Source organism: Lethenteron reissneri, chromosome 12, assembly GCF_015708825.2.
Source record: "Lethenteron reissneri isolate LAM-NWPU_2019-01 chromosome 12, ASM1570882v1, whole genome shotgun sequence".
Taxonomy (NCBI): domain Eukaryota; kingdom Metazoa; phylum Chordata; class Hyperoartia; order Petromyzontiformes; family Petromyzontidae; genus Lethenteron; species Lethenteron reissneri.
Genome location: NC_083790.1, coordinates 2,183,608 through 2,203,277, shown reverse-complemented (window position 1 = coordinate 2,203,277; position 19,670 = coordinate 2,183,608). Strand labels below are relative to the sequence as shown.

The following is a 19,670-nucleotide window of genomic DNA, read 5'->3' as shown; positions in this document are numbered from 1 at the left end:
GCAATGTTGGTGAAATTCCTCTTGAATTAAAGATTGGTTTAGCTGTTGTACAACGAACGCTGCTATTTTGCACGACAGGCGGGACAGTCCTGTCCCCCAGCTGTGTCGAACTGTTGAGGTCACCTGCAGGGATCTCGCAGGTAGCTCTGTGGTGTCCACTTCCGTGGGCCTTTCTGTAACAGAAAGAGTCACACTGCTCTCCGACAGATCTGAATAGTATGACGCCAATGGCACAAAGAAGGTACAATTTGGAAAAAAATAACGGTATGTTTTTGGGTTGTACCGGCCTGCTGTTTCGCTCCACCACCTGGGAGCTTTTCAGGAACAGTTGCGAGAATGCATCGGTGAGCTGTACGGCATGAGCGCGAAAAATCTACACGGTAACAAAACAAAAAAATCACCCGACACTTTGAGTAAGGTGAGACCTGGCAGTGTTACCAGGAAGCCTGGCCCTCAGCGGTGCTGGCTGAAGGTCCTCCACGTGTACGGCCGGTCAGTGCCGCTCGCTTGCGTGCCGCTTGCTTCATGCACGACCCTCAGTCTCGGCACCGCGGGGCTCAGAGATGCCCTCTCCATCAGCGCTCTTCTGACGTCCACATCCGCCTGCAAAGGACGGCGATCCTCAAGTTCATTGATTACAATTGAAAACGGCTCAATAGCCAAACACTGTTAAAGTTTTCGCGAATATATATTTTTTGGATACTGTGTCCATGCAATACCTGCATCTCGCAACGCCGTACGAAAAAACAGCAATAAGAAAAAACAAAGCTCGCGATGTAATGTGAAAGAAAGATCCCCGTAAAGGTACCTTTTTCTTCTCCGCCATCAGTTTGCGGATTAGGCGAGAGTTCGGAACGCGAGAGGCGACGCCGTTTGTGGCGTCGCTGTTTGTGGCGTCGCCCGTGCCAGGCAGTTGGGATGTTTGGGGAGTTCCTTCACCCGGTGTTGAACCGCTGACAACGACAGGAAAAAAATACGGAATAGGTGCAAGGCGATGCAAGCTGCTCTAGCTTTACACTGGAGAGTTATTTTGTAAACCCGTTTCCTCGGACTGAATGTCATTTTTTCTCCCAATAAAAAAAAATACACGGCTCTGACCCAAAGCCAACAATTTGTACACGTACAGGCCTTTTGGCAATCCACCGTCGGTCATGAGGGTTATTTGACAATACTTTACCGCACTGAAGGCTGGAGGAGCATGTATGTGAGAGCGTGGGAGTGCAGTCGAACAATTCATTTTGCTGTACTGCCCTCTGCTGACAAACCACGAGCCTTGCTCTGTTCAGCGGTCGCCCACTCCAAGCACGGCCCGGAGACTCAACTTCTGAGACCACCGAGCGCATTGCGATGGCGAGATGTTAACTACCTCGCCTGGTATACAGGAGGTCGTGGGTTCGACCCCTGACGCCTGCTGTATGTGGAGTTTGGATGTTCTCCCTTTGGCCACGTGGATTTTTATCCAGATTCACTCGCTGCCGACTGACCACATTCAGGATGGCGTGCGCGCTCTGGCTTATGAAATGCTGTGTTGGTAGGAGGATGTTCGTGGTGGTGGGGGAGGAGGTGGGGGGGGAGGAGGTGGGGGGGGAGGAGGTGGGGGGGTGGGGGGGGAGGAGGAGGTGGGGGAGGAGGAGGTGGGGGAGGAGGAGGAGGTGGAGGAGGAGGTGGGGGAGGAGGAGGTGGAGAAGGAGGAGGGGGAGTTCGTCGGTCGCTGTTAGTTGCATTTACGTGCGATGGCCGCGTGGTGGCGCCAATGCTCTGTCCGTGCTGACGCCCGGGCCAGCTGCTCCCCCCCGTGCAGAGGACCTCGAGGTGGCTGCTGCGGCAGCGCGAGCGAATTCGCTCGCCATGACGTCGCCCACCGACTTGCCCGGAAAGAGCTGACTCAGCATGGGCAGTACCTAGCGGGGACCGGGTCGGTGCAGGACAATCACCCACTCTGGGTTATTCAGGGGGGTGGGGGAATGGGCAGTAAAATCCACTTTATACAGAGAGAAACAAAAAAAAACTCTACTCACATTCATTCATTCAAGGCTGTGGCCTTATAAAGTATATACACGGGTGACGTTTCGGGCAATGACCCTGGCGGCCACCTTACAGCCCGGTGACGAACGCAGGTCCTCCGTGCAATCCACCGACCCTTTTTTTTCCGATGTAAAGCTTTCGTGACTGCAGGGATTCATCTTCTTGTTTCTTTCGGTAAAGTCACGTAGAAGGGAAATAATAAAAATAAAACATAATAAATAATTCTCTATTTTATTATGTTTTATTTATTTGGTTCTTTCGGTAAAGTCACGTAGAAGGGAAATAATAAAATAATACAAATAAAACATAATAAAATAATTCTCTATTTTATTATGTTTTATTTATTTTATTTTATTATTTCCCTTCTACGTGACTTTACCGAAAGAACCAAGAAGATGAACCACCGACCCTTGTTCTCCGCGGGAGTGGATTCCCGGATACACGGCGCTGCTAATTTTGGTGCGGCCGTCGTTAACTTCTCACGTTAATGCGTTGCACGTCGCTGTGGAACGTTGCGTTTTGTTAATGAGCCAGCAGATTTGTTTTCCCTTAATGAGCAAAAGAACGCCGCTCGTTACTCTTCCGTGCACGCGCGCGCGCGTGTGTACGGACGCAAATACGCAATCGACGAAATGCGTTACCTCAAGGGCGGGAGAGCGCTTTTCCTCCCATTATCGATTAGCCATTTCACCGCAGCAGAGATAACCTCGGCTCAAATTCACTAATCGTTGGCACAAGCAACGGATTACTGAAGCGAACATTTATTTTACAGCCCCACGAGCGCGGGAGAAAGCGAGCGACGGAGGGCCAAACCAAGGCGAGAGAGAGTGCGGTTCAGCGCGTGTGGACGTTACGAATCCTCCGGACGTCAGCGTACACGCAGGAGGAGTAGGCCACTGCGTGCCGCCGTCACGACCCAATGCTGCCAATTAAAATAAACGAAATTAGACCTACACGTGGCAGTTGTCATCCTACACTCGCTCACAGACGAATGTCTGATTGCAGTCCAGGTGCTAGATCACCTTGTGTCCAAAAGGGACAACTTCCCACTAAGGGTAAATATACGTGATGCAAGTCGCGTGTTGCGTGTAAAACGCTACGAGATGCCCCGGCGTAAAGGAGGGCGTTATGTAAACAAAACAAATCATTATTACTTTGATTAATGTAATTTATTAAATACATTTTAAGTGCACCAGAGGTGGATCGAGAAACGTCCCAAGGTGGGGTGCTCCTGAAATTAAGGTTTTTTTTTTTTAAATAGGCCCTTACATTAATACTAATACAAACACAATTGCATGCATTTTCTCTGGTAAATATCACTAACATACCAATTTTTTTACGGGGGGTGGGTGGTCCCTCCTTCGGTCCACCATTGCATGATTGGGGCGCGATGGTGGCAAGATGTTAACTACCTCGCCTGGCATACAAAACTCATGGGTTCGATCACGACCCTGACACCTGTAGAATTTGAGTTTGCGTGTTCTTCCCGTGGTGGCATGGATTTTCCTGCGGGTCCTCCGGTTTTCCCTCCACATTTATAAACGCGCGCTTACAGTATTTGGCTAATATAAATGTCGACGTGATAAGCCACTTCGTTGCGCTATCATTTGTGTTAGCCAGGTCACTTCTGAAAAGAGCTATAAAGCTCAGTGGGCCTTACCTAGTAACATAAAAAATAAAGTTTATAGTTTAGTATTCCAGAAGTGCCTCCATCACTATAAAAGCTCCACGTCTCACCAATCAGTCTGGCTCGGGCGAGGTTTCATCTGCAGCCTTACGTCCCGTCGGGGATGAATAGGGAGTGAGTGAGTAGTCACCTGCTGGTTGTAGCCTTACGTCCCGTCGGGGATGAATAGGGAGTAAGTGAGTAGTCACCTGCTGGTTGTAGCCTTACGTCCCGTCGGGGATGAATAGGGAGTAAGTGAGTAGTCACCTGCTGGTTGTAGCCTTACGTCCCGTCGGGGATGAATAGGGAGTAAGTGAGTAGTCACCTGCTGGTTGTAGCCCTACATCCCGTCGGGGATGAATAGGGAGTGAGTGAGTAGTCACCTGCTGGTTGTAGCCTTACGTCCCGTCGGGGATGAATAGGGAGTGAGTGAGTAGTCACCTGCTGGTTGTAGCCCTACGTCCCGTCGGGGATGAATAGGGAGTGAGTGAGTAGTCACCTGCTGGTTGTAGCCCTACGTCCCGTCGGGGATGAATAGGGAGTGAGTGAGTAGTCACCTGCTGGTTGTAGCCCTACGTCCCATCGGGGATGAATAGGGAGTGAGTGAGTAGTCACCTGCTGGTTGTAGCCTTACGCCCCATCGGGGATGAATAGGGAGTGAGTGAGTAGTCACCTGCTGGTTGTAGCCCTACGTCCCGTAGGGGATGGATAGGGAGTGATTGAGTAGTCACCTGCTGGTTGTAGCCCTACATCCCGTCGGGGATGAATAGGGAGTGAGTGAGTAGTCACCTGCTGGTTGTAGCCCTACGTCCCGTAGGGGATGAATAGGGAGTGAGTGAGTAGTCACCTGCTGGTTGTAGCCTTACGCCCCATCGGGGATGAATAGGGAGTGAGTGAGTAGTCACCTGCTGGTTGTAGCCCTACATCCCGTCGGGGATGAATAGGGAGTGAGTGAGTAGTCACCTGCTGGTTGTAGCCTTACGTCCCGTCGGGGATGAATAGGGAGTAAGTGAGTAGTCACCTGCTGGTTGTAGCCTTACGTCCCGTCGGGGATGAATAGGGAGTAAGTGAGTAGTCACCTGCTGGTTGTAGCCTTACGTCCCGTCGGGGATGAATAGGGAGTAAGTGAGTAGTCACCTGCTGGTTGTAGCCCTACATCCCGTCGGGGATGAATAGGGAGTGAGTGAGTAGTCACCTGCTGGTTGTAGCCTTACGTCCCGTCGGGGATGAATAGGGAGTGAGTGAGTAGTCACCTGCTGGTTGTAGCCCTACATCCCATCGGGGATGAATAGGGAGTGAGTGAGTAGTCACCTGCTGGTTGTAGCCCTACGTCCCGTAGGGGATGAATAGGGAGTGAGTGAGTAGTCACCTGCTGGTTGTAGCCCTACGTCCCATCGGGGATGAATAGGGAGTGAGTGAGTAGTCACCTGCTGGTTGTAGCCTTACGCCCCATCGGGGATGAATAGGGAGTGAGTGAGTAGTCACCTGCTGGTTGTAGCCCTACGTCCCGTAGGGGATGGATAGGGAGTGATTGAGTAGTCACCTGCTGGTTGTAGCCCTACATCCCGTCGGGGATGAATAGGGAGTGAGTGAGTAGTCACCTGCTGGTTGTAGCCCTACGTCCCGTAGGGGATGAATAGGGAGTGAGTGAGTAGTCACCTGCTGGTTGTAGCCTTACGCCCCATCGGGGATGAATAGGGAGTGAGTGAGTAGTCACCTGCTGGTTGTAGCCCTACATCCCGTCGGGGATGAATAGGGAGTGAGTGAGTAGTCACCTGCTGGTTGTAGCCCTACGTCCCGTCGGGGATGAATAGGGAGTGAGTGAGTCGTCACCTTCTGGTTGCTGGGCTGGATGAGCAGGGCTGTGACAACGTCGAGCCTCGCTCCCGCGTTCTCCTGCATCATCTGGCGCGCCATCGCACGCTGCACGTAGGCAGCGCCCAGCCCCGGGTGGTTCCGGATCGCTTCCGTGCAGCGCCGCTCCGCGTCCGCGTATCGCCTGGGCAAAGGAGGAGCCGCGGTTTTTGAGGCCAGGGGTAACACACGCGGTGGTGCTGGCTTTTTTAGCCAGCAATATCCTATTACTTGAGGTAGCTATCGTGGGAAAATTTGTAAGGAAAAATATAGTCTTGGAATCAGAATCAGATTATTTATCTCGGAGAAATCCGATGCTCTTTTTCATGGGTGTCCAGTAGGAGCGAGTCACAAAGTTACAACAATAATCAATACAAACAAACGAAAGGAGTGCAGAGTATGGGAAAGGTAAGCGAATCACTATAAGTCAGCTAAAACTAAAATATGTTTAGTTAACCAGGTAAGGCCCACTGAGCTATTAGTTCTTTTTTAGAAGCGACCTGGCCACAAATGACAGCTCAAAGAAGTGGCTTATCACGGGGTTACCCACACTTCACCTCACCACGCCACACGCCACCTGCCGATTGACCGTGATGGAGCCACATAGACCACTGGGATGGACAGAGGAGGGGGGGGGTGGTTTAAGAAACCTGCACCGCTCTTTCAACGTCATGCCGAGCAGATTGAAACGGCGGCCTCTCCAGTGCGCCAACCAATTCGCTGTGGCAGAACAATTAAGGGGAAACGGCACGACGCTAAGACTTATCTTTTTGAAATACTGACGCTGTCACCGCCTATGCAACCGACTCACTTTTCGTGGTGGTCCACCACAGCCAGGTCGTGGTGCACCAAGGCGATCCTCTCCCTCAAGCACGAGTCGCCGGGGTCCAGCTCGTAGGCCTGCTGGTAATCGGCGAGTGCAAACCCCAACTCGTCCATCTTGTAGAAGCAGTCTAGCGGTGGGGGCACAGATGCACCAGTTGGGCACGTGAGCAAAACCAAAGAAACCCCCCCGTATGGCCTTTTTAGAATGTCGATGACAAGCCCCGTTTGCCGCATGTGTGAAGGTTGGCACACCGCACGAGGTTTGTGGTGTGGCCAGCACCATGCCAAGTCGCCTTTGTCTCCCGAGCGCTGACGTTTACATATTGCGCCAGTTTCTACATTTATGGTTAAGCCCAACTCGGGCAGGAGCGGGACCATATCAGATAATCGCCACCGATGTTAGCCGTGGCCGGGAGTTGAACTCGGCCCGCCGGGTTCGTAGTGCGGTTGCCCTAAACGCAACTCTGCCGTAGCAGCACACTGGCGCACGAAAAGCACATGGGCGCGTTCCGGTGATGTGCGGACAAACGCCTAAGCAAAACACTTAACGTCACCGTGACTCACGTCAACCACAGGTTTGATCGTAACAAAAAGTTACGCTAATGGACGTCACGGCGTTGGTCTGACTCCTTTTAGTGTCAAGTTTACTCTTCTTGGGGTTTTTTTTTGTTTGAGGCCGCAAAACAGGAGTTGACGTCGGGAAGGCTCGGCTGTACTCGCACGGAATATGCGGGCAACACAACGCGCCTTCATAATTCATGAAATCCCGTGCTTGTCAACGGAGGAGACACATGCACAGCACGTGTCATCCTTGCCGACTTTCAAAGCTTTTTCCCCTCGCGTGGTTTCCTCCGCACATCCAATTCTTGCCTACGTCGGTGCAAATGTAAATTTGCTACGGTGCGCCAAACAAGCACGCGCATGTGAACGGTGAGCGTTTGCTTGCATTTTATCTCCGCAATGAGCTTCATCGCCGGACGATGGGCTTGATAATTAAGAGCAGCACAATGATGTGCATGGAGAAGAGCGTTTTCAATCTGTGCGTACTACCCAGCTATCGTATGCATGGGCAACATGGAAATGGAACGAAGGCTGAAAATAGAGAGATGAAGCATGGAAAGATGCATTCTTGGGATTGCAGAGAGACAAAAAAACAGGGTAGCAGGTGAATTAGGGAACAAAGGCAGGTGGGTTTGCGCAGGACGCATTTCTAGAAGGGATGATGACCAGTGGACTAGACTGGAGACTTAACAGCAGCCACAGGAGTGAGCAAATAACGAGATGACAATCACTGTGGAGATGTGAGCAATTCTCCCAGTTCGTGTGCAGAAGATAGATGAGCACATAGCACAAGCGCCGTAGGCTCAACCCTGCTTAGCTTCCGGGATCTGAGGATAATAAGGCACATTCCAGGTAAATTGATTGTAGGTGAGGATGATGATCATAATCACGAAGATCGTGACGAAACTTAGTCTGGGTGATTTGGCGGTGATTTATGACCCAACGGTAGCTCGTTCGCTACTTGTTGCAGATCTTTTTTTTACGGTTCGAATCCGACAGGCCACCCTGGTTATTACTGCAGGTGTGTATTAACCGTAAAAATACACGATATATAGACTACGAATCGCGCGAATACTCGACATACTAAATAATCATTACGACCAGTGGGCCTGCCATTGATTCGGAGCAAGGCTCTAGGCCAGAGGTTGGCAACCAAAACAACAAGAAGAGCCATTTTCGAATGCGATAATAAAAAAACTATTTCAAGAGCCGCAATGCAACGTGAATACGAGATGGTGGTCCTCAATAATTCATGTCACGAAGCAGCAGTCCCTGAAGAGCCGCATGCGGCTCAGAAGCTGCCCTGGTAAACTGGACTTCCACGGTGAACTGGACTCCCATGGTGAACTGGACTTCCGAAGTGAACTGGACTTCCATGGTAAACTGGACTTCCACGGTGAACTGGACTTCCATGGTGAACTGAATTCCCATGGTCAGGGCTCGGCAAACAAAATACCAAAGAGTAATTTATTTCGAATTTCAAGAGCGGCACTGCAGTCCTTCAAGAGCCGCATGCAGCTCCAGAGCCGCAGGTTCCCAACCCCTGCTCGAGGCCTTTGCGGGTGGGGGGCGGAGTTTAGGCAGACCGACCTCCACGGTTTCGGTAGAGACTCTTGGCCCCTTTCTCAGCGCGGATGGCCCTGTTGAGCAGCGCCACCGCCTCCTGGAAGAGGCCCCGGCGGCAGCAGTGCACGGCGAGGTCGTTGTAGGCGATGAGGAGCTGCCGCTGGGCGGCTCGCTGGGCCGCGTTCTCCGGGTCGTGACCCGCCGCCTCCATCCCCGCCAGCAGCTCCTCGGTGGCGCCCGCAAAGTCTTGCAGCTGGCGCAGCAGGGCGGCCCTGCCACGTGGCAGAGCGTCACGCCAGCGTTAAGCCGGGGTTTTTTTTGGCGAACCAAAAGCACGGCATAAACTCGCAGCAGTCGAACAAAGGCGGTCACCGCATCGCGCGCTTTCAAATGCGTTTCTTATATTAGGAAGCCACTGGAGCTATGCACTTTTAGATCATCTAGATGGAAAACTTATTTCTTTAGAACTGATTTTTGTGTTTAATTTGTTGTCCTTCCCCCACGTGTCCGATTCACGCGGTTGGCTACATATATACAAATCTCGCCCGACTACACGCAAATAATGTCCTTACACGCTGCACATGGGAAATGATCGGTAAACACGACCGACGAGTTTGAAGCTTTGTTAATGAGAAAAAAAACTCTTAAAAATACATTTATAGCACGATAGTGATGTCACGGCATTGACAATGTATGAAAATATAATGGCAATCACTCGGTGTTATAAAGTCAATACTGATCGAGTTTAAATTCGTTTTCTCACAAGCGAAATTTCACACTTGTCAGAGACAGCCTTGGTACAAATCAACAGCCAAATTAACTTCGGGCTACATCTTCCGTGGACTAACAGCAAGTACACGCCTACACCACACTTCTTTAAAATGCATTTTCTAACGGGCCACTTCATAAAAAAAATTGCGTGTGTTGGCGGGCCACGTGATTGCGCAACACGTGCTCGATCCCGCGGCGGTCCCCGGCAGCGAAGCCACAACGACGACTCACCGCAGCACGTGGTGCTCGGGTGCTCCGGGGTCGCTCTCGACGGCGAGCGAGATCTTGGCCAGCGCCTCGCGGGGCCTCCCGCGCAGCGCCCCGGCTACGGCCTGCGCCCGCGCGTCCTGCGCTCGCCTGCGCAGGCTGTCCAGCAGCGCCTCCGCCTCCACGCGGCCCGGCGCCAGACGCGCCGCTTCACGAGCATCCTCGTGGCAGCGGCTCGGCTGCGGAGAGGAGGGGGCAGTAGCGTGACCAGCTTGGGGGCAGGGGGTGCCTTGGCCCCCGCTGGTGGCCAAAGCTACGAGTTGGGGCCCCCTTGACAGCCACCATGAGATATTTTGTCAACGGTGGAAAAGAAACGTCATTTGCTTTGAATGATAGTAACTTGAGGCAAAGAACATTGGGCATTGAACTCCGTTCCTGGAATATTTATTTCATTAGATACGCATCAATTATATTGCAAAGAGGTACTACTACGGGCCTGTAGTGACTGCATTTTGTAAAGTTGGAGCACCCCTACAGCCACTAAATGTTCGAGACCGTGAGCGTAATGACGTGATTAGGCAAAAAGGAGCCACGATATATAATAGCCTCGGCACAACCGTACGAATTCTAGATTTGAAGCTTTCGTGACTGCAAGGATTCATTCTCTTAAGTTTTTTCGGTAAAGTCACGTAGTTAAAAAAAAAAACTTTACCGACAAAACCTAAGAGTACAACCGTACGAGACAAATAAAATATTGGGGCCCCACCTGACCGATTGCCATATCCCCCTGGGATGATAATGGAGCTACAATGCCACTGGGAAGAGGGTCAGGGCGAGGGGCACAGCAGCAGAGTTGGCCAGCGCCAACCGGCTGTGGCTGCTTGGCAGGCGTGTGGTTGCTGCATCGTGCGACCGTGAAGGTGGTGGCCTTAATTCAGCGGTGGATTGATAATGTACGTGTATGTATGTTGAACTTCTTTCATACCATACGTAGCCAACCGTACTAATCGGAGATTCTGGGGGGAGGACAACAAACTAAACAACAAAAATATGTTCTAAAGAAATGTGTTTTAAATCGAGAAGCTTTTAAAGAGTGCATAGCTCCAGTGATATTCCTAATATCGGAAGAGCATTCCAGAGGGCTGCAAAAGCGCATCTGAAAGCGCGCGATGCACCGACTGATGATGATGCAATGTCGTGTCAGGGGTGGAGCTTTAGCGCAGTGGTTAGCCCACTACGTTGTGAACCCGGTGATCTGACATCAGCGGCGAGTCATCTACAGCGGTCTTGGGGTCCACCCTGCTACACCAACCCGCACCGACCAGCACGGCAAAGTACGCGAGTGACCTGCACGGCGCGAGGAGAGCTCCTCATCCAGCAGTGGCTTTATTTTATTTTATACCCACGTGACTTTACCGAAAAAAATACCAAAGTCTATGGATTTATACAATTTGCTGGGCGCGCGCTCGTCACTTGCATTGTTGAAGCGGTGGTGCAGGCGCGCCCGCAGCACGTAGAGGTCGACGTTGTCCGTCTCGGCCAGGAGCCAGCGGTCCACCAGCTCCAGGCAATCGCCGTAGCGGCCCAGCGCCGCCAGGCACGCCACACTGCGACGCAAAGAAGTGGAACCGGCGGCCCCCAAAGTTTGACCAGATTGGCTCCCGCTGAGGTTGGGCCGCTTGCAACACCCCGCAGGATTGGACTCTCATTACTCAGCCCTCGGGGGTCATTTCTCTTGCTGCCAATGGTTCCCCAATTTCCCTCCACCCTCCTGACTCTTCGGATATATTCGCTTATTCATTCGGACAGGGTAGACCCATTAAAACTGCACGGCTAGTCTTTATGGCGTTGCTATTTTTAATTTTGGGAAACATTTAATTAGCCTGATACTGCAGGCAATTCATTTAACTATGACATGCAATCACATTGCCATATTCTTGTTGAGAGCATTGTGGGGATGTTGAAACGAGCTGATAGGCTGCTCGTTTGCTATACCTGGGAAATATTTCATGCGTCCATCTATCTGTCTGAGGACCCTTCATATACTTTAATGAAAACTACAGAATTCTGCAAAACTCTTAGACCAATCGCCATGGAACTTGCCACACTGCTGACGAATACCAGGTCTTGGGTTAAAATTGGCAGCAAAATACTTTCACAAAGTCATTTTTAAGAGCAACACTGTGCTGCATGCTAACGTAAATTAGCACACATCAGTTAGAATGTAAGCACACGCGTGTGAGCGTGTACACCTGATGTACACCTGTACACGTGTGTGTACAGAAACGATAGCATAGAGGTTAGCGCGCTACGAATCCAGTGACCAGGATTCAATTCCCGCTCACGGCCAACACCAGGGACGAATTATCTGAACCGGTCCTGGGCCTCCCCGAGGTCGACTCAGTCTCAATTGAGTACCTGGTGCGAGGATGCTGGCCACCCACCCCCTCGTGTGCTGTTCCGGCCTTCACAGGTGCTGCTCGCTAACAGCACTTGCCCCAACAGTCTGTTACGGCTATGTCGAGCAGGTACCATACCAATACCCTGGCTTGCCAGAAGAAGATGGAACAGTAAAGTGAGGATTAATATCGTCCAATCCACCCACGTGTACGAACACTCATTGATGAGCTAAAAACATCTTAATATATAGAGGACCATAGAGCTCGGGGATTTGTTGGCACCGACTCACTGCCCTGGCTGCTGCCTTCCAGATTGTCTGTGAGATGCAATTGGCATGAACGATAATGCTATATATATTTAAAAAACTAAACATTATTTTCCAACTCAGATTCGCACAATCCATGCGTGTCAAAGTTAGTCCTCCCCATTAAAACTACAAAAGCCTTGTGCAACTTAACTTCTGTTGCTGCATTATAATGGATATCTCAAGACATTTGAAATAAAACACTGATGCACAATACATACAATGTTTATAGATTCCATCATGAGCATAGGACATTATGTTCAGAGAAATTTCAGTCAATGTACCATCTCATCTGGATGGAGAGGCTGCTGGGCTTGAGCTCTGTGGCTCTCGTAAATGCCTCCAGAGCATCCAGATACAATTTGTGTTCAAAAAGGCCTTGGCCCTGTTCACAAATACAAAAATGGGACATGCTCATCGTGTCACGCACACTCCTGAGTTAAAATAGTCACTTTAAGCACCACACGCACACCTATAATACACAGCTTTGGAGAGATGGTGGGTGGATCGTGGTGAGATCGCTATTTACAGAGAGACTGCCAAACATGCTCGCCTCTGTAAAGGTGGCCAGATGACAGTTGAGCAAACGGGTTCATGAACCCATCTGTGTCAACCCATGAGTTTTATCTCCTCGTATGCATGGGTTTTTTTTCTCTCTTTTCCAGGTATACCGGGTCCATCTCAAATGCAAACACGCATTCAATGTAAAAGTGGCCAAAAAGAGTCTTAAGACTCAGTGACGTTCTTCCGGATGTATAAATCAATAGCTGTATATCAGCAAAAAGAGATTGACAATTCAATATTATATGTATGCATGTTGATCTTCTTTCACATCTTACGTAGCCAACCGAGCTAATCTGAGGTCTGGGCGAAGAACACACTAATTACACAAAGCAGTTCTAAAGAAAACATAGAGCACGAACTTACGCAAAGCATTCTAGAGACTCACATTTATTTGTGTTGTATATTCTCATTATATTAGCTACACAACATATCCATTTATTGGCGTTCGTATTGATGAAAAATGAAAATTCCCAACGTAACGTATGTGTACGCTTAGAACACAAAGCACAACACAGGTCAGAATTGCATTCATTAAAGTCGACCTCAATTGCTTGGGACAAATTGGGCTCGTGTGACATTGATCCAGCTTCAGCTGATGCTCAACACGGCATCATCAAGTGCCGTCAGATCTTAACACGGCAGGGCGACAACCCTACGTGTATGCAGTAGATGCTGGCCAGGCGTCCGTGGATCGGGGCTTGACCCCGAGAGACGCTGAGTGCCTGTTTGTATCCCAGGATAGCCGACTGGAAGTCGCACAGCTCGAGGTAAGCTTCGGCTCTCTTCACATAGAGATCCGTCTGGGGGTGAGCACACAAAGATCAAGGATAAATAGACCCCCCCGTAGAGCCTTTAACATAACTGTTGGGGCAAGTGCTCTGAACGAGTAGTATGTTGAACTTCCTTCGCACCGTACGTAGCCAACCGTGCTAATCGTAGATACGGGAGAAGGACAACAAACAACAGAAAAAGTAGTTCTAAAGAAATGTGTTTTCAATGTAGGTGATGATTTGAATGTGCATAGCTCCAGTGACTTCCTAATATCAGAAGGAAGAGCGTTCCAGACCGCTGCAGAAGCGCATCTGAAAGCATGTGATGCAGTTCAAGTTCATTTATTAGGTATAGCCCTGTGAGCCATTCGGTTCCATGGGTCGGTGGCCAGTGCTGATGTTTACACACCGCACCAGATACTACTTTATAAGGCCGAGTAGACACAGGAGGCGGGGTGGGGGAAGCCCAGGACCAGTTCAAATACTCGCCACCAATACTGGTCGTGAACGGCAATCGAACTCGAGTGGCTGGGCTCGTAGGGCAGTGTGGAGCTCACGGCCACGCCGCACACACGCACACAAACTCGTCAAGACACCGACATGTGCACGTGTAAGTAGCGGATAACGTGTGTGGATCATGGGTGGAAGAATTTCACACCAATTTCAGAATGTTTTTCATAGCTTTATACATAGCTCACTTAGCCATTATACCGCATTCATCTTTGTCGGCAAATGCAATGCATATTACTTTTAAAGAGCTCACTTTTTTTTACGAGAATTAAATGCCACGAAAATGATCATTGAACCTGAAAAGTGAGAAAGTGTGTTTCCGAGAAACATATTCTTATGTAAATGGCGAATTACTTGCCTGTTGTGGGGTGAGGTTGATAGCTTTTGTAAAACACAGGACAGCCTTCTCATACTCCCCACGGTTAAATTCCTCAAGCCCCTTCATGGAGCTGCAAGAGACCGATAACAATTGAACATATGGCACGGTGAGTGTCTGCAGAGTCGTATTTTTTCAAAGTGCCATGACTAAATACTGCATTCAATAATGAATGCAATGTCCTGATAGAACTAAAATCTTTTTAGTGAAAGGAGTTTACTCATATATGATTGCATAAGGTTGTACCACTAGCTTCTATAGCCTTCATTCAGTACAGAACGTTTGTCAAGTGCACAAATGTTAACTTGAGTTTGACTAAAGCTGCCATTGGCTATTACACTGGGTTCACGTGTATAGGAAATCAACAAGATACTTAAACATGTATTCCTTCTTGTAGCTGCCAACACAGGGATCTCTTACTGCCTTTTACTCAAGGTATTTGCATTCTCTTCTTTCATGGATACCTAGACAACATGGATTTTAAGATATAACACCTCGACAAAACGTAAAAATAACAACACCTTTTCATTCACTGTGTCTTGGCACACGCTTTGCTTTGCCACCAATATTATAAACCCATAAGGAGCATTGGGTATGCAGAAAGCTGCCGCGCGAGATGGACATTAAAAACGACATCGTGGGGAAATGTACGACACCAGAAACACAACCCACTGCTGTCTGGCTTTGTCTTCCAAGACGTTCTGCATGCTGGGTCCTGCCCTTTGACCTCTGCCATCATCCAGCAGGAAGACGGCCCCGGAGCCGATGAACTGCAGGCGATTGCGAGTCCTTCTCCTAGCTCCCTCCAGCTGCTCCTCAGAAACCGCCGTAGGGAAAGTGCATGGCGGGGCGCCTTGTTCATCTTCAGCCTGATGATACAAAAATTAAAACAATTAAACATAGCCTTACACAAAATCGTAATATAACAGCAAAAAGTACACCAGTAGTAGTAGTAATATACATACACACGCACAGGAGGGTCGTGCAGAAACATCATTTTTGTACTGAACCTATATGCTCTTCGCCTTCAGCAAGCGACGATGAACAGCGTGGTGAAGTATGATCAGATACCTCGCGCATGACCCTCGCGGTAGAAGAACGCTCGCATCCAGCAGTGGACTGACTGTAGGCTGTACTACCACTTCACAAATACCTAAGAGGACGAACTCATCTACTCATATTCATTCTGGAAAAAAAGACCCACTTTGCGAAAACGTAATGTAAGGTTTCAAAACACATTTACATGCGTGCGGGTGTACGCACAGGTCAACTATGCTAATGATAGTCACACGACATTGACAATGTGTATGCTTTATATTCTTGATACAAAACATAACATTGTATATTTAGCAAATAGGAGGGGTTACATAACTCGCTGTTATTTTTACATTTTAACACATAACTCATACTATTTGTAGTTGATTCATTGGTGAAGTATTAATTTGACAATATTTTAGCGAGAATATTCGATGTGTCTGTGTGTGTATAAAAGAGCCTCATTTGTACCATGTAGGATTCAAAGGAAAAGTGGCTAATTATGATGTCCTTAATAGCCTAGTAACTTACAAAAATGTCACGTTGAATTAATTATATTTGGTCGTATCTGAAAGTGACAACGCAAAAAAGTTCAGCCACTACACTTAGATATACTTTTTAAAAAAATATTTGAACTAAGTGTAAATATTTAATATTGGTAGGAGCCACCTGGTTCCACCAGCCCACAGGGGATTATTGTGTCCGTCCATCGTGCAGGGAGGGGCTGGGTGGGGAGGGTGGGGAGGAGCTGGGTGGGGAGGGTGGGGCTGGGTGGGGGGTGGGAGGGGTGGGTATGGGTGGGGAGGGGCTGGTCACCCCGTGGTGCTTACGCCAGCTTGTACCAGCCCTCAAAGTCGGGCATATTTGCGGAATACACCACGCCGCCGTTGACCCTGGCCATTGACCGAGCAACCCAATGTTCCTACCAGCTCCCTCCGCAGGAATGTGTTATTTAATTAATTAAATCAATATGAGAAACTGATTTGTACTTAGGATAACGTTCATTGAACTTTGCATACATTGAGTTCACCATCATCAGTTATGATCCACGGCTGGAAGCCATTGCCATCACTCACTGCGTAGCGATGTAATAATCCACCAAACATTGTAACACGTAACTCATTTAGTATGGAAATAAGACATCTATTTTGGAATTCATGTGCGATAAACAGATAATTACAGTGGTTGGAAACCTGTCTAAAGTTCTTGTCTTCATAAATGCAGCTGGAATTCATGGAGCCGCCGTGTCCATCAGCCGATAGATCTGCGTTGTAATTTGGTCGCGAAAGCCTACGTGTTAAACTGACGTTGCATTTTATTTCAAGGTGGTGAAATGTACTCTCGCACGTTTGTTACTTTTGTTTACACATACCTGTGTACTGCAGCTCTCCTCTCCATTGTCCTGACGGCGATCCACATCCATGGAAAGCAACACTGGTATGGCCTTCTGCAAAATGTTCACAGTTGCTTTTAAACTCGAAGTCAGTGATTTCTTGCTAAAATGAGCATGGAGGTGGTGCCCATCTCCTGTTCACAGCCGTGAGTCAGTGGTAGAAAAATCTGCATGCCAACGGCGGGGGCAAGTCACTCCACAGCACAACCACGGTTGACTTTCCCACAAAGTAGTACCAATTTTACCGACCCCCCAAGGATGATGGGCTGAGTCAACCGACCCAACCGGGATTTTAAATTGCAACCTGATTGGCAAGCCACCAACCGGGCCGCTTTTGTTCCTTATTCACGTGGCAAGCAGCCAGCACCGCTGCGACACTGTCAGTCGTGGTCATCGTCCAGCATGGGAAATTAACCTGATCAACGGAGACCCTCAAACACTCATGTTCAATTAAGTCACACAAAGGCAATCAATTGTTGCTATTGACCAATTATTCCGACTACATGTGGTTTTTTTTTTGCGTGCTGTGCAATCTGGGCTTGGTCATTCAATTCTCACACAGCTGCTGGTGTGAAAAGCTAAAATGCAGGCGCTTGGGGGGAAAACACTTAACTAATGCAAACGGACATTGAGGCCAAGGAGTAATTCGTCTCGTTCACACGACGTAGCCATCAATTAATCAATTACTCTATTTTCCACTCGTCCATTCTTATTAAACCAACAATAACCATGTATAGGGAGGTCCCCTACTTAAATTAACGAGATATCCAGCGAATCATTGAATACATACTTTACAAACCCATTTGTTCATCAAACGACGTTCGTGAGGGTTATGTTACCATACTTCACCACGCTGGCCACAGACGAGATCTCACTCGCCACTGATGTGTGTACGGTGAACTTTTTTCGCACCGTACGTAGCCAGCCGTGCTAATCGAACGTGCGGAGGTGATGCTTGCGGCGATCTAACCACCGCTAAACCGCTTCCCCTCCCCACCAGTAGATAGAATACGGAACTTTGTTGCTTAAAAGTAAACTTATAAAGACAATTCTTTGCATTTTATTTGTATATTAACTATATATTTTTCCGTGGAAACTCGGACCCATATCTTCAAGAGGAGGGCCTTGCTCATATCTGGCAGTTCACCAGCATTGATTCAAGCTCGCCTGACATAATATATGTGCTATTATGATACAGTATATCATGTTTAAGTACTGTTTGTTGCAACGTTTTTACCTGCCCCTGCTGGACATCAATATAGCTCATCGGATTCCTCCAGTATTAAAAAGTATTCTGATATGCACCATGAATTACATGCAATGAAGAAGGGCCATAGCCCAAAACGTCGTTTATTAAATGTGTTTTATTACTTATTTGATTGAAAGCCACGGTATTATTGACGATTGTGTTGCGTGTTTTGTTGTTGCTAACAGCAGAGGGTGCTGCTGGGTCGTTCAATATCAACAACTGTTAAATTTTGACTTAAAACGTTCGTGACTGCAAGAATTCATATTCTTGGTTCTTTCGGTAAAGTAACGGAGATAGAAAACGGAATGACGATAGTCAAGAATTAGAACAACGGAGTGACGTTTGCAACAAGGTGCTAAATGGATCGTTGCATGGGGCCATATCGTGAGGTGCCGGTTTGTTAGGGGGCTTCCATCCAGCAGTGGATTGCTCATGGCTGCTGCTGATGATGATTAAATCATCCCACTGCGAAGTGAATTTACGAACCTCGGGAGCGGTTCAATCCAGTGTAGGTCAAACAATTTAATTGTTTTGTTTAAATCAATCGGTGCTTGGCGAGAGAATCGCGAAGCGGTTTGAGTCTCATCGATGCTCAACTTTTGCCAGTGCCGTTTGTTATTGGCAGCTTGGCGTTTATGAGCCTTTAGGACTGTGCTTCAGTAACTATTTAATACAATAGCCTAGGCTGCGTTACAATACGTTGCAGCCTGTTTGTCAAACCACTGCTGGATGAGGCCCCCCCACCCCGCTCGAATCGTTGTGGGGGGGTCATTTGACCATACTTCACCACGCTGGTCAATAACGTTTGGTGACAACAAACAGCACGTAGAAGTGCAGTACAACAATGGATTTCGCTGCACGGCTCTCCGCTGTTCCACAACTTAGCCCCCCCGCAAGCTTTAACGTCTTGTTATGCGCAGTGGTCGCCCTTAATAAAAGCACGGCTTTAGGCAGCCTTCAACGACGTGGTACAATAACAATCACAGCCTTGTATCCTCTCCACTGCTGGATGAAGGCGTCCCTCAATCTTCCCGAGCAATCGCCATCCAACCTCGCTTCCCTTCCTCCCGCAACCAGGGCTGATTTCATCGCTCTATCTCCCACCACCCCCTCTCTCTCTCTCACGAGACGCTGCCACTCACCGAGATATCTTCTTCTCGTTAATAAATTACAACAAACCCCGACGGCTCAGCGCGCAGCATCGCAATCTAAACAAACACGAGCTAAGAGCCGCCGCCGAAATGTCAACGCGTCGAATACGCGCGTCGCCCGACATCTAATGTCGGTGCGAGACGATAGACAGGAGGCCCCTTAACACTTTAATTGCTAAATTGTAGAATGTGTGCGAAGTGAGATGCGCGTTTACGCTGAAGTGGTCGGACTTGCCCGCTGGAATCGCTAGGCCGCGACGCTTTTCTTGTCGCCATGGAGACCGTCAACAAACACGTGGAGAGCAGCGAAACGCGTTTGGCTTTTTTTTATTAATTGCTAAAGGTTTATTTAAATTTTATTTTGGGGGGTTATATCGCGTACCGAGTCGCGATCAGTTGTTTAACCAGTCAACACGTTTGTCCACAACTGTGTGTGGCCTTTA

General features: G+C 48.8%; 1 protein-coding gene across 6 annotated transcripts; it reads right to left on the bottom strand.

The window, feature by feature from the left end:
• Nucleotides 1–36: 36 nt before the first annotated feature.
• On the bottom strand, nucleotides 37–19,545 carry LOC133341738 (tetratricopeptide repeat protein 16-like). Of its 6 annotated transcripts, none has more exons than XM_061550399.1 (15): nucleotides 19,219–19,467; nucleotides 16,807–16,881; nucleotides 15,072–15,268; nucleotides 14,382–14,472; nucleotides 13,400–13,543; nucleotides 12,464–12,564; nucleotides 10,953–11,082; nucleotides 9,500–9,714; nucleotides 8,522–8,769; nucleotides 6,357–6,498; nucleotides 5,525–5,690; nucleotides 1,729–1,901; nucleotides 809–953; nucleotides 439–603; nucleotides 37–173 (listed from the first exon to the last, which is right to left on the bottom strand). In XM_061550399.1, exons 2-14 carry the CDS (start codon nucleotides 16,855–16,857, stop codon nucleotides 454–456), a joined length of 1,953 nt encoding a protein of 650 aa, XP_061406383.1. In that variant the 5' UTR covers nucleotides 16,858–16,881; nucleotides 19,219–19,467; the 3' UTR covers nucleotides 37–173; nucleotides 439–453. The 6 variants fall into 6 exon arrangements, with proteins under 6 accessions (XP_061406383.1, XP_061406384.1, XP_061406385.1 ...); XM_061550400.1 differs by having other exon boundaries at nucleotides 65–173; nucleotides 426–603; XM_061550401.1 differs by having other exon boundaries at nucleotides 158–603; nucleotides 19,463–19,545.
• Nucleotides 19,546–19,670: the final 125 nt, after the last annotated feature.

Coding starts and splice junctions, on each gene's coding strand:
- LOC133341738 (XM_061550401.1), bottom strand. CDS start 16,857: ATGGATGTGGATCGCCGTCAGGACAATGGAGAGGAGAGCTGCAGTACA. Junction 15,269..16,806: donor AGGAGAGCTGCAGTACACAG/GTATGTGTAAAC, acceptor TTGTATCATCAG/GCTGAAGATGAACAAGGCGC. Junction 14,473..15,071: donor GAAGACAAAGCCAGACAGCA/GTGGGTTGTGTT, acceptor GGTCTCTTGCAG/CTCCATGAAGGGGCTTGAGG.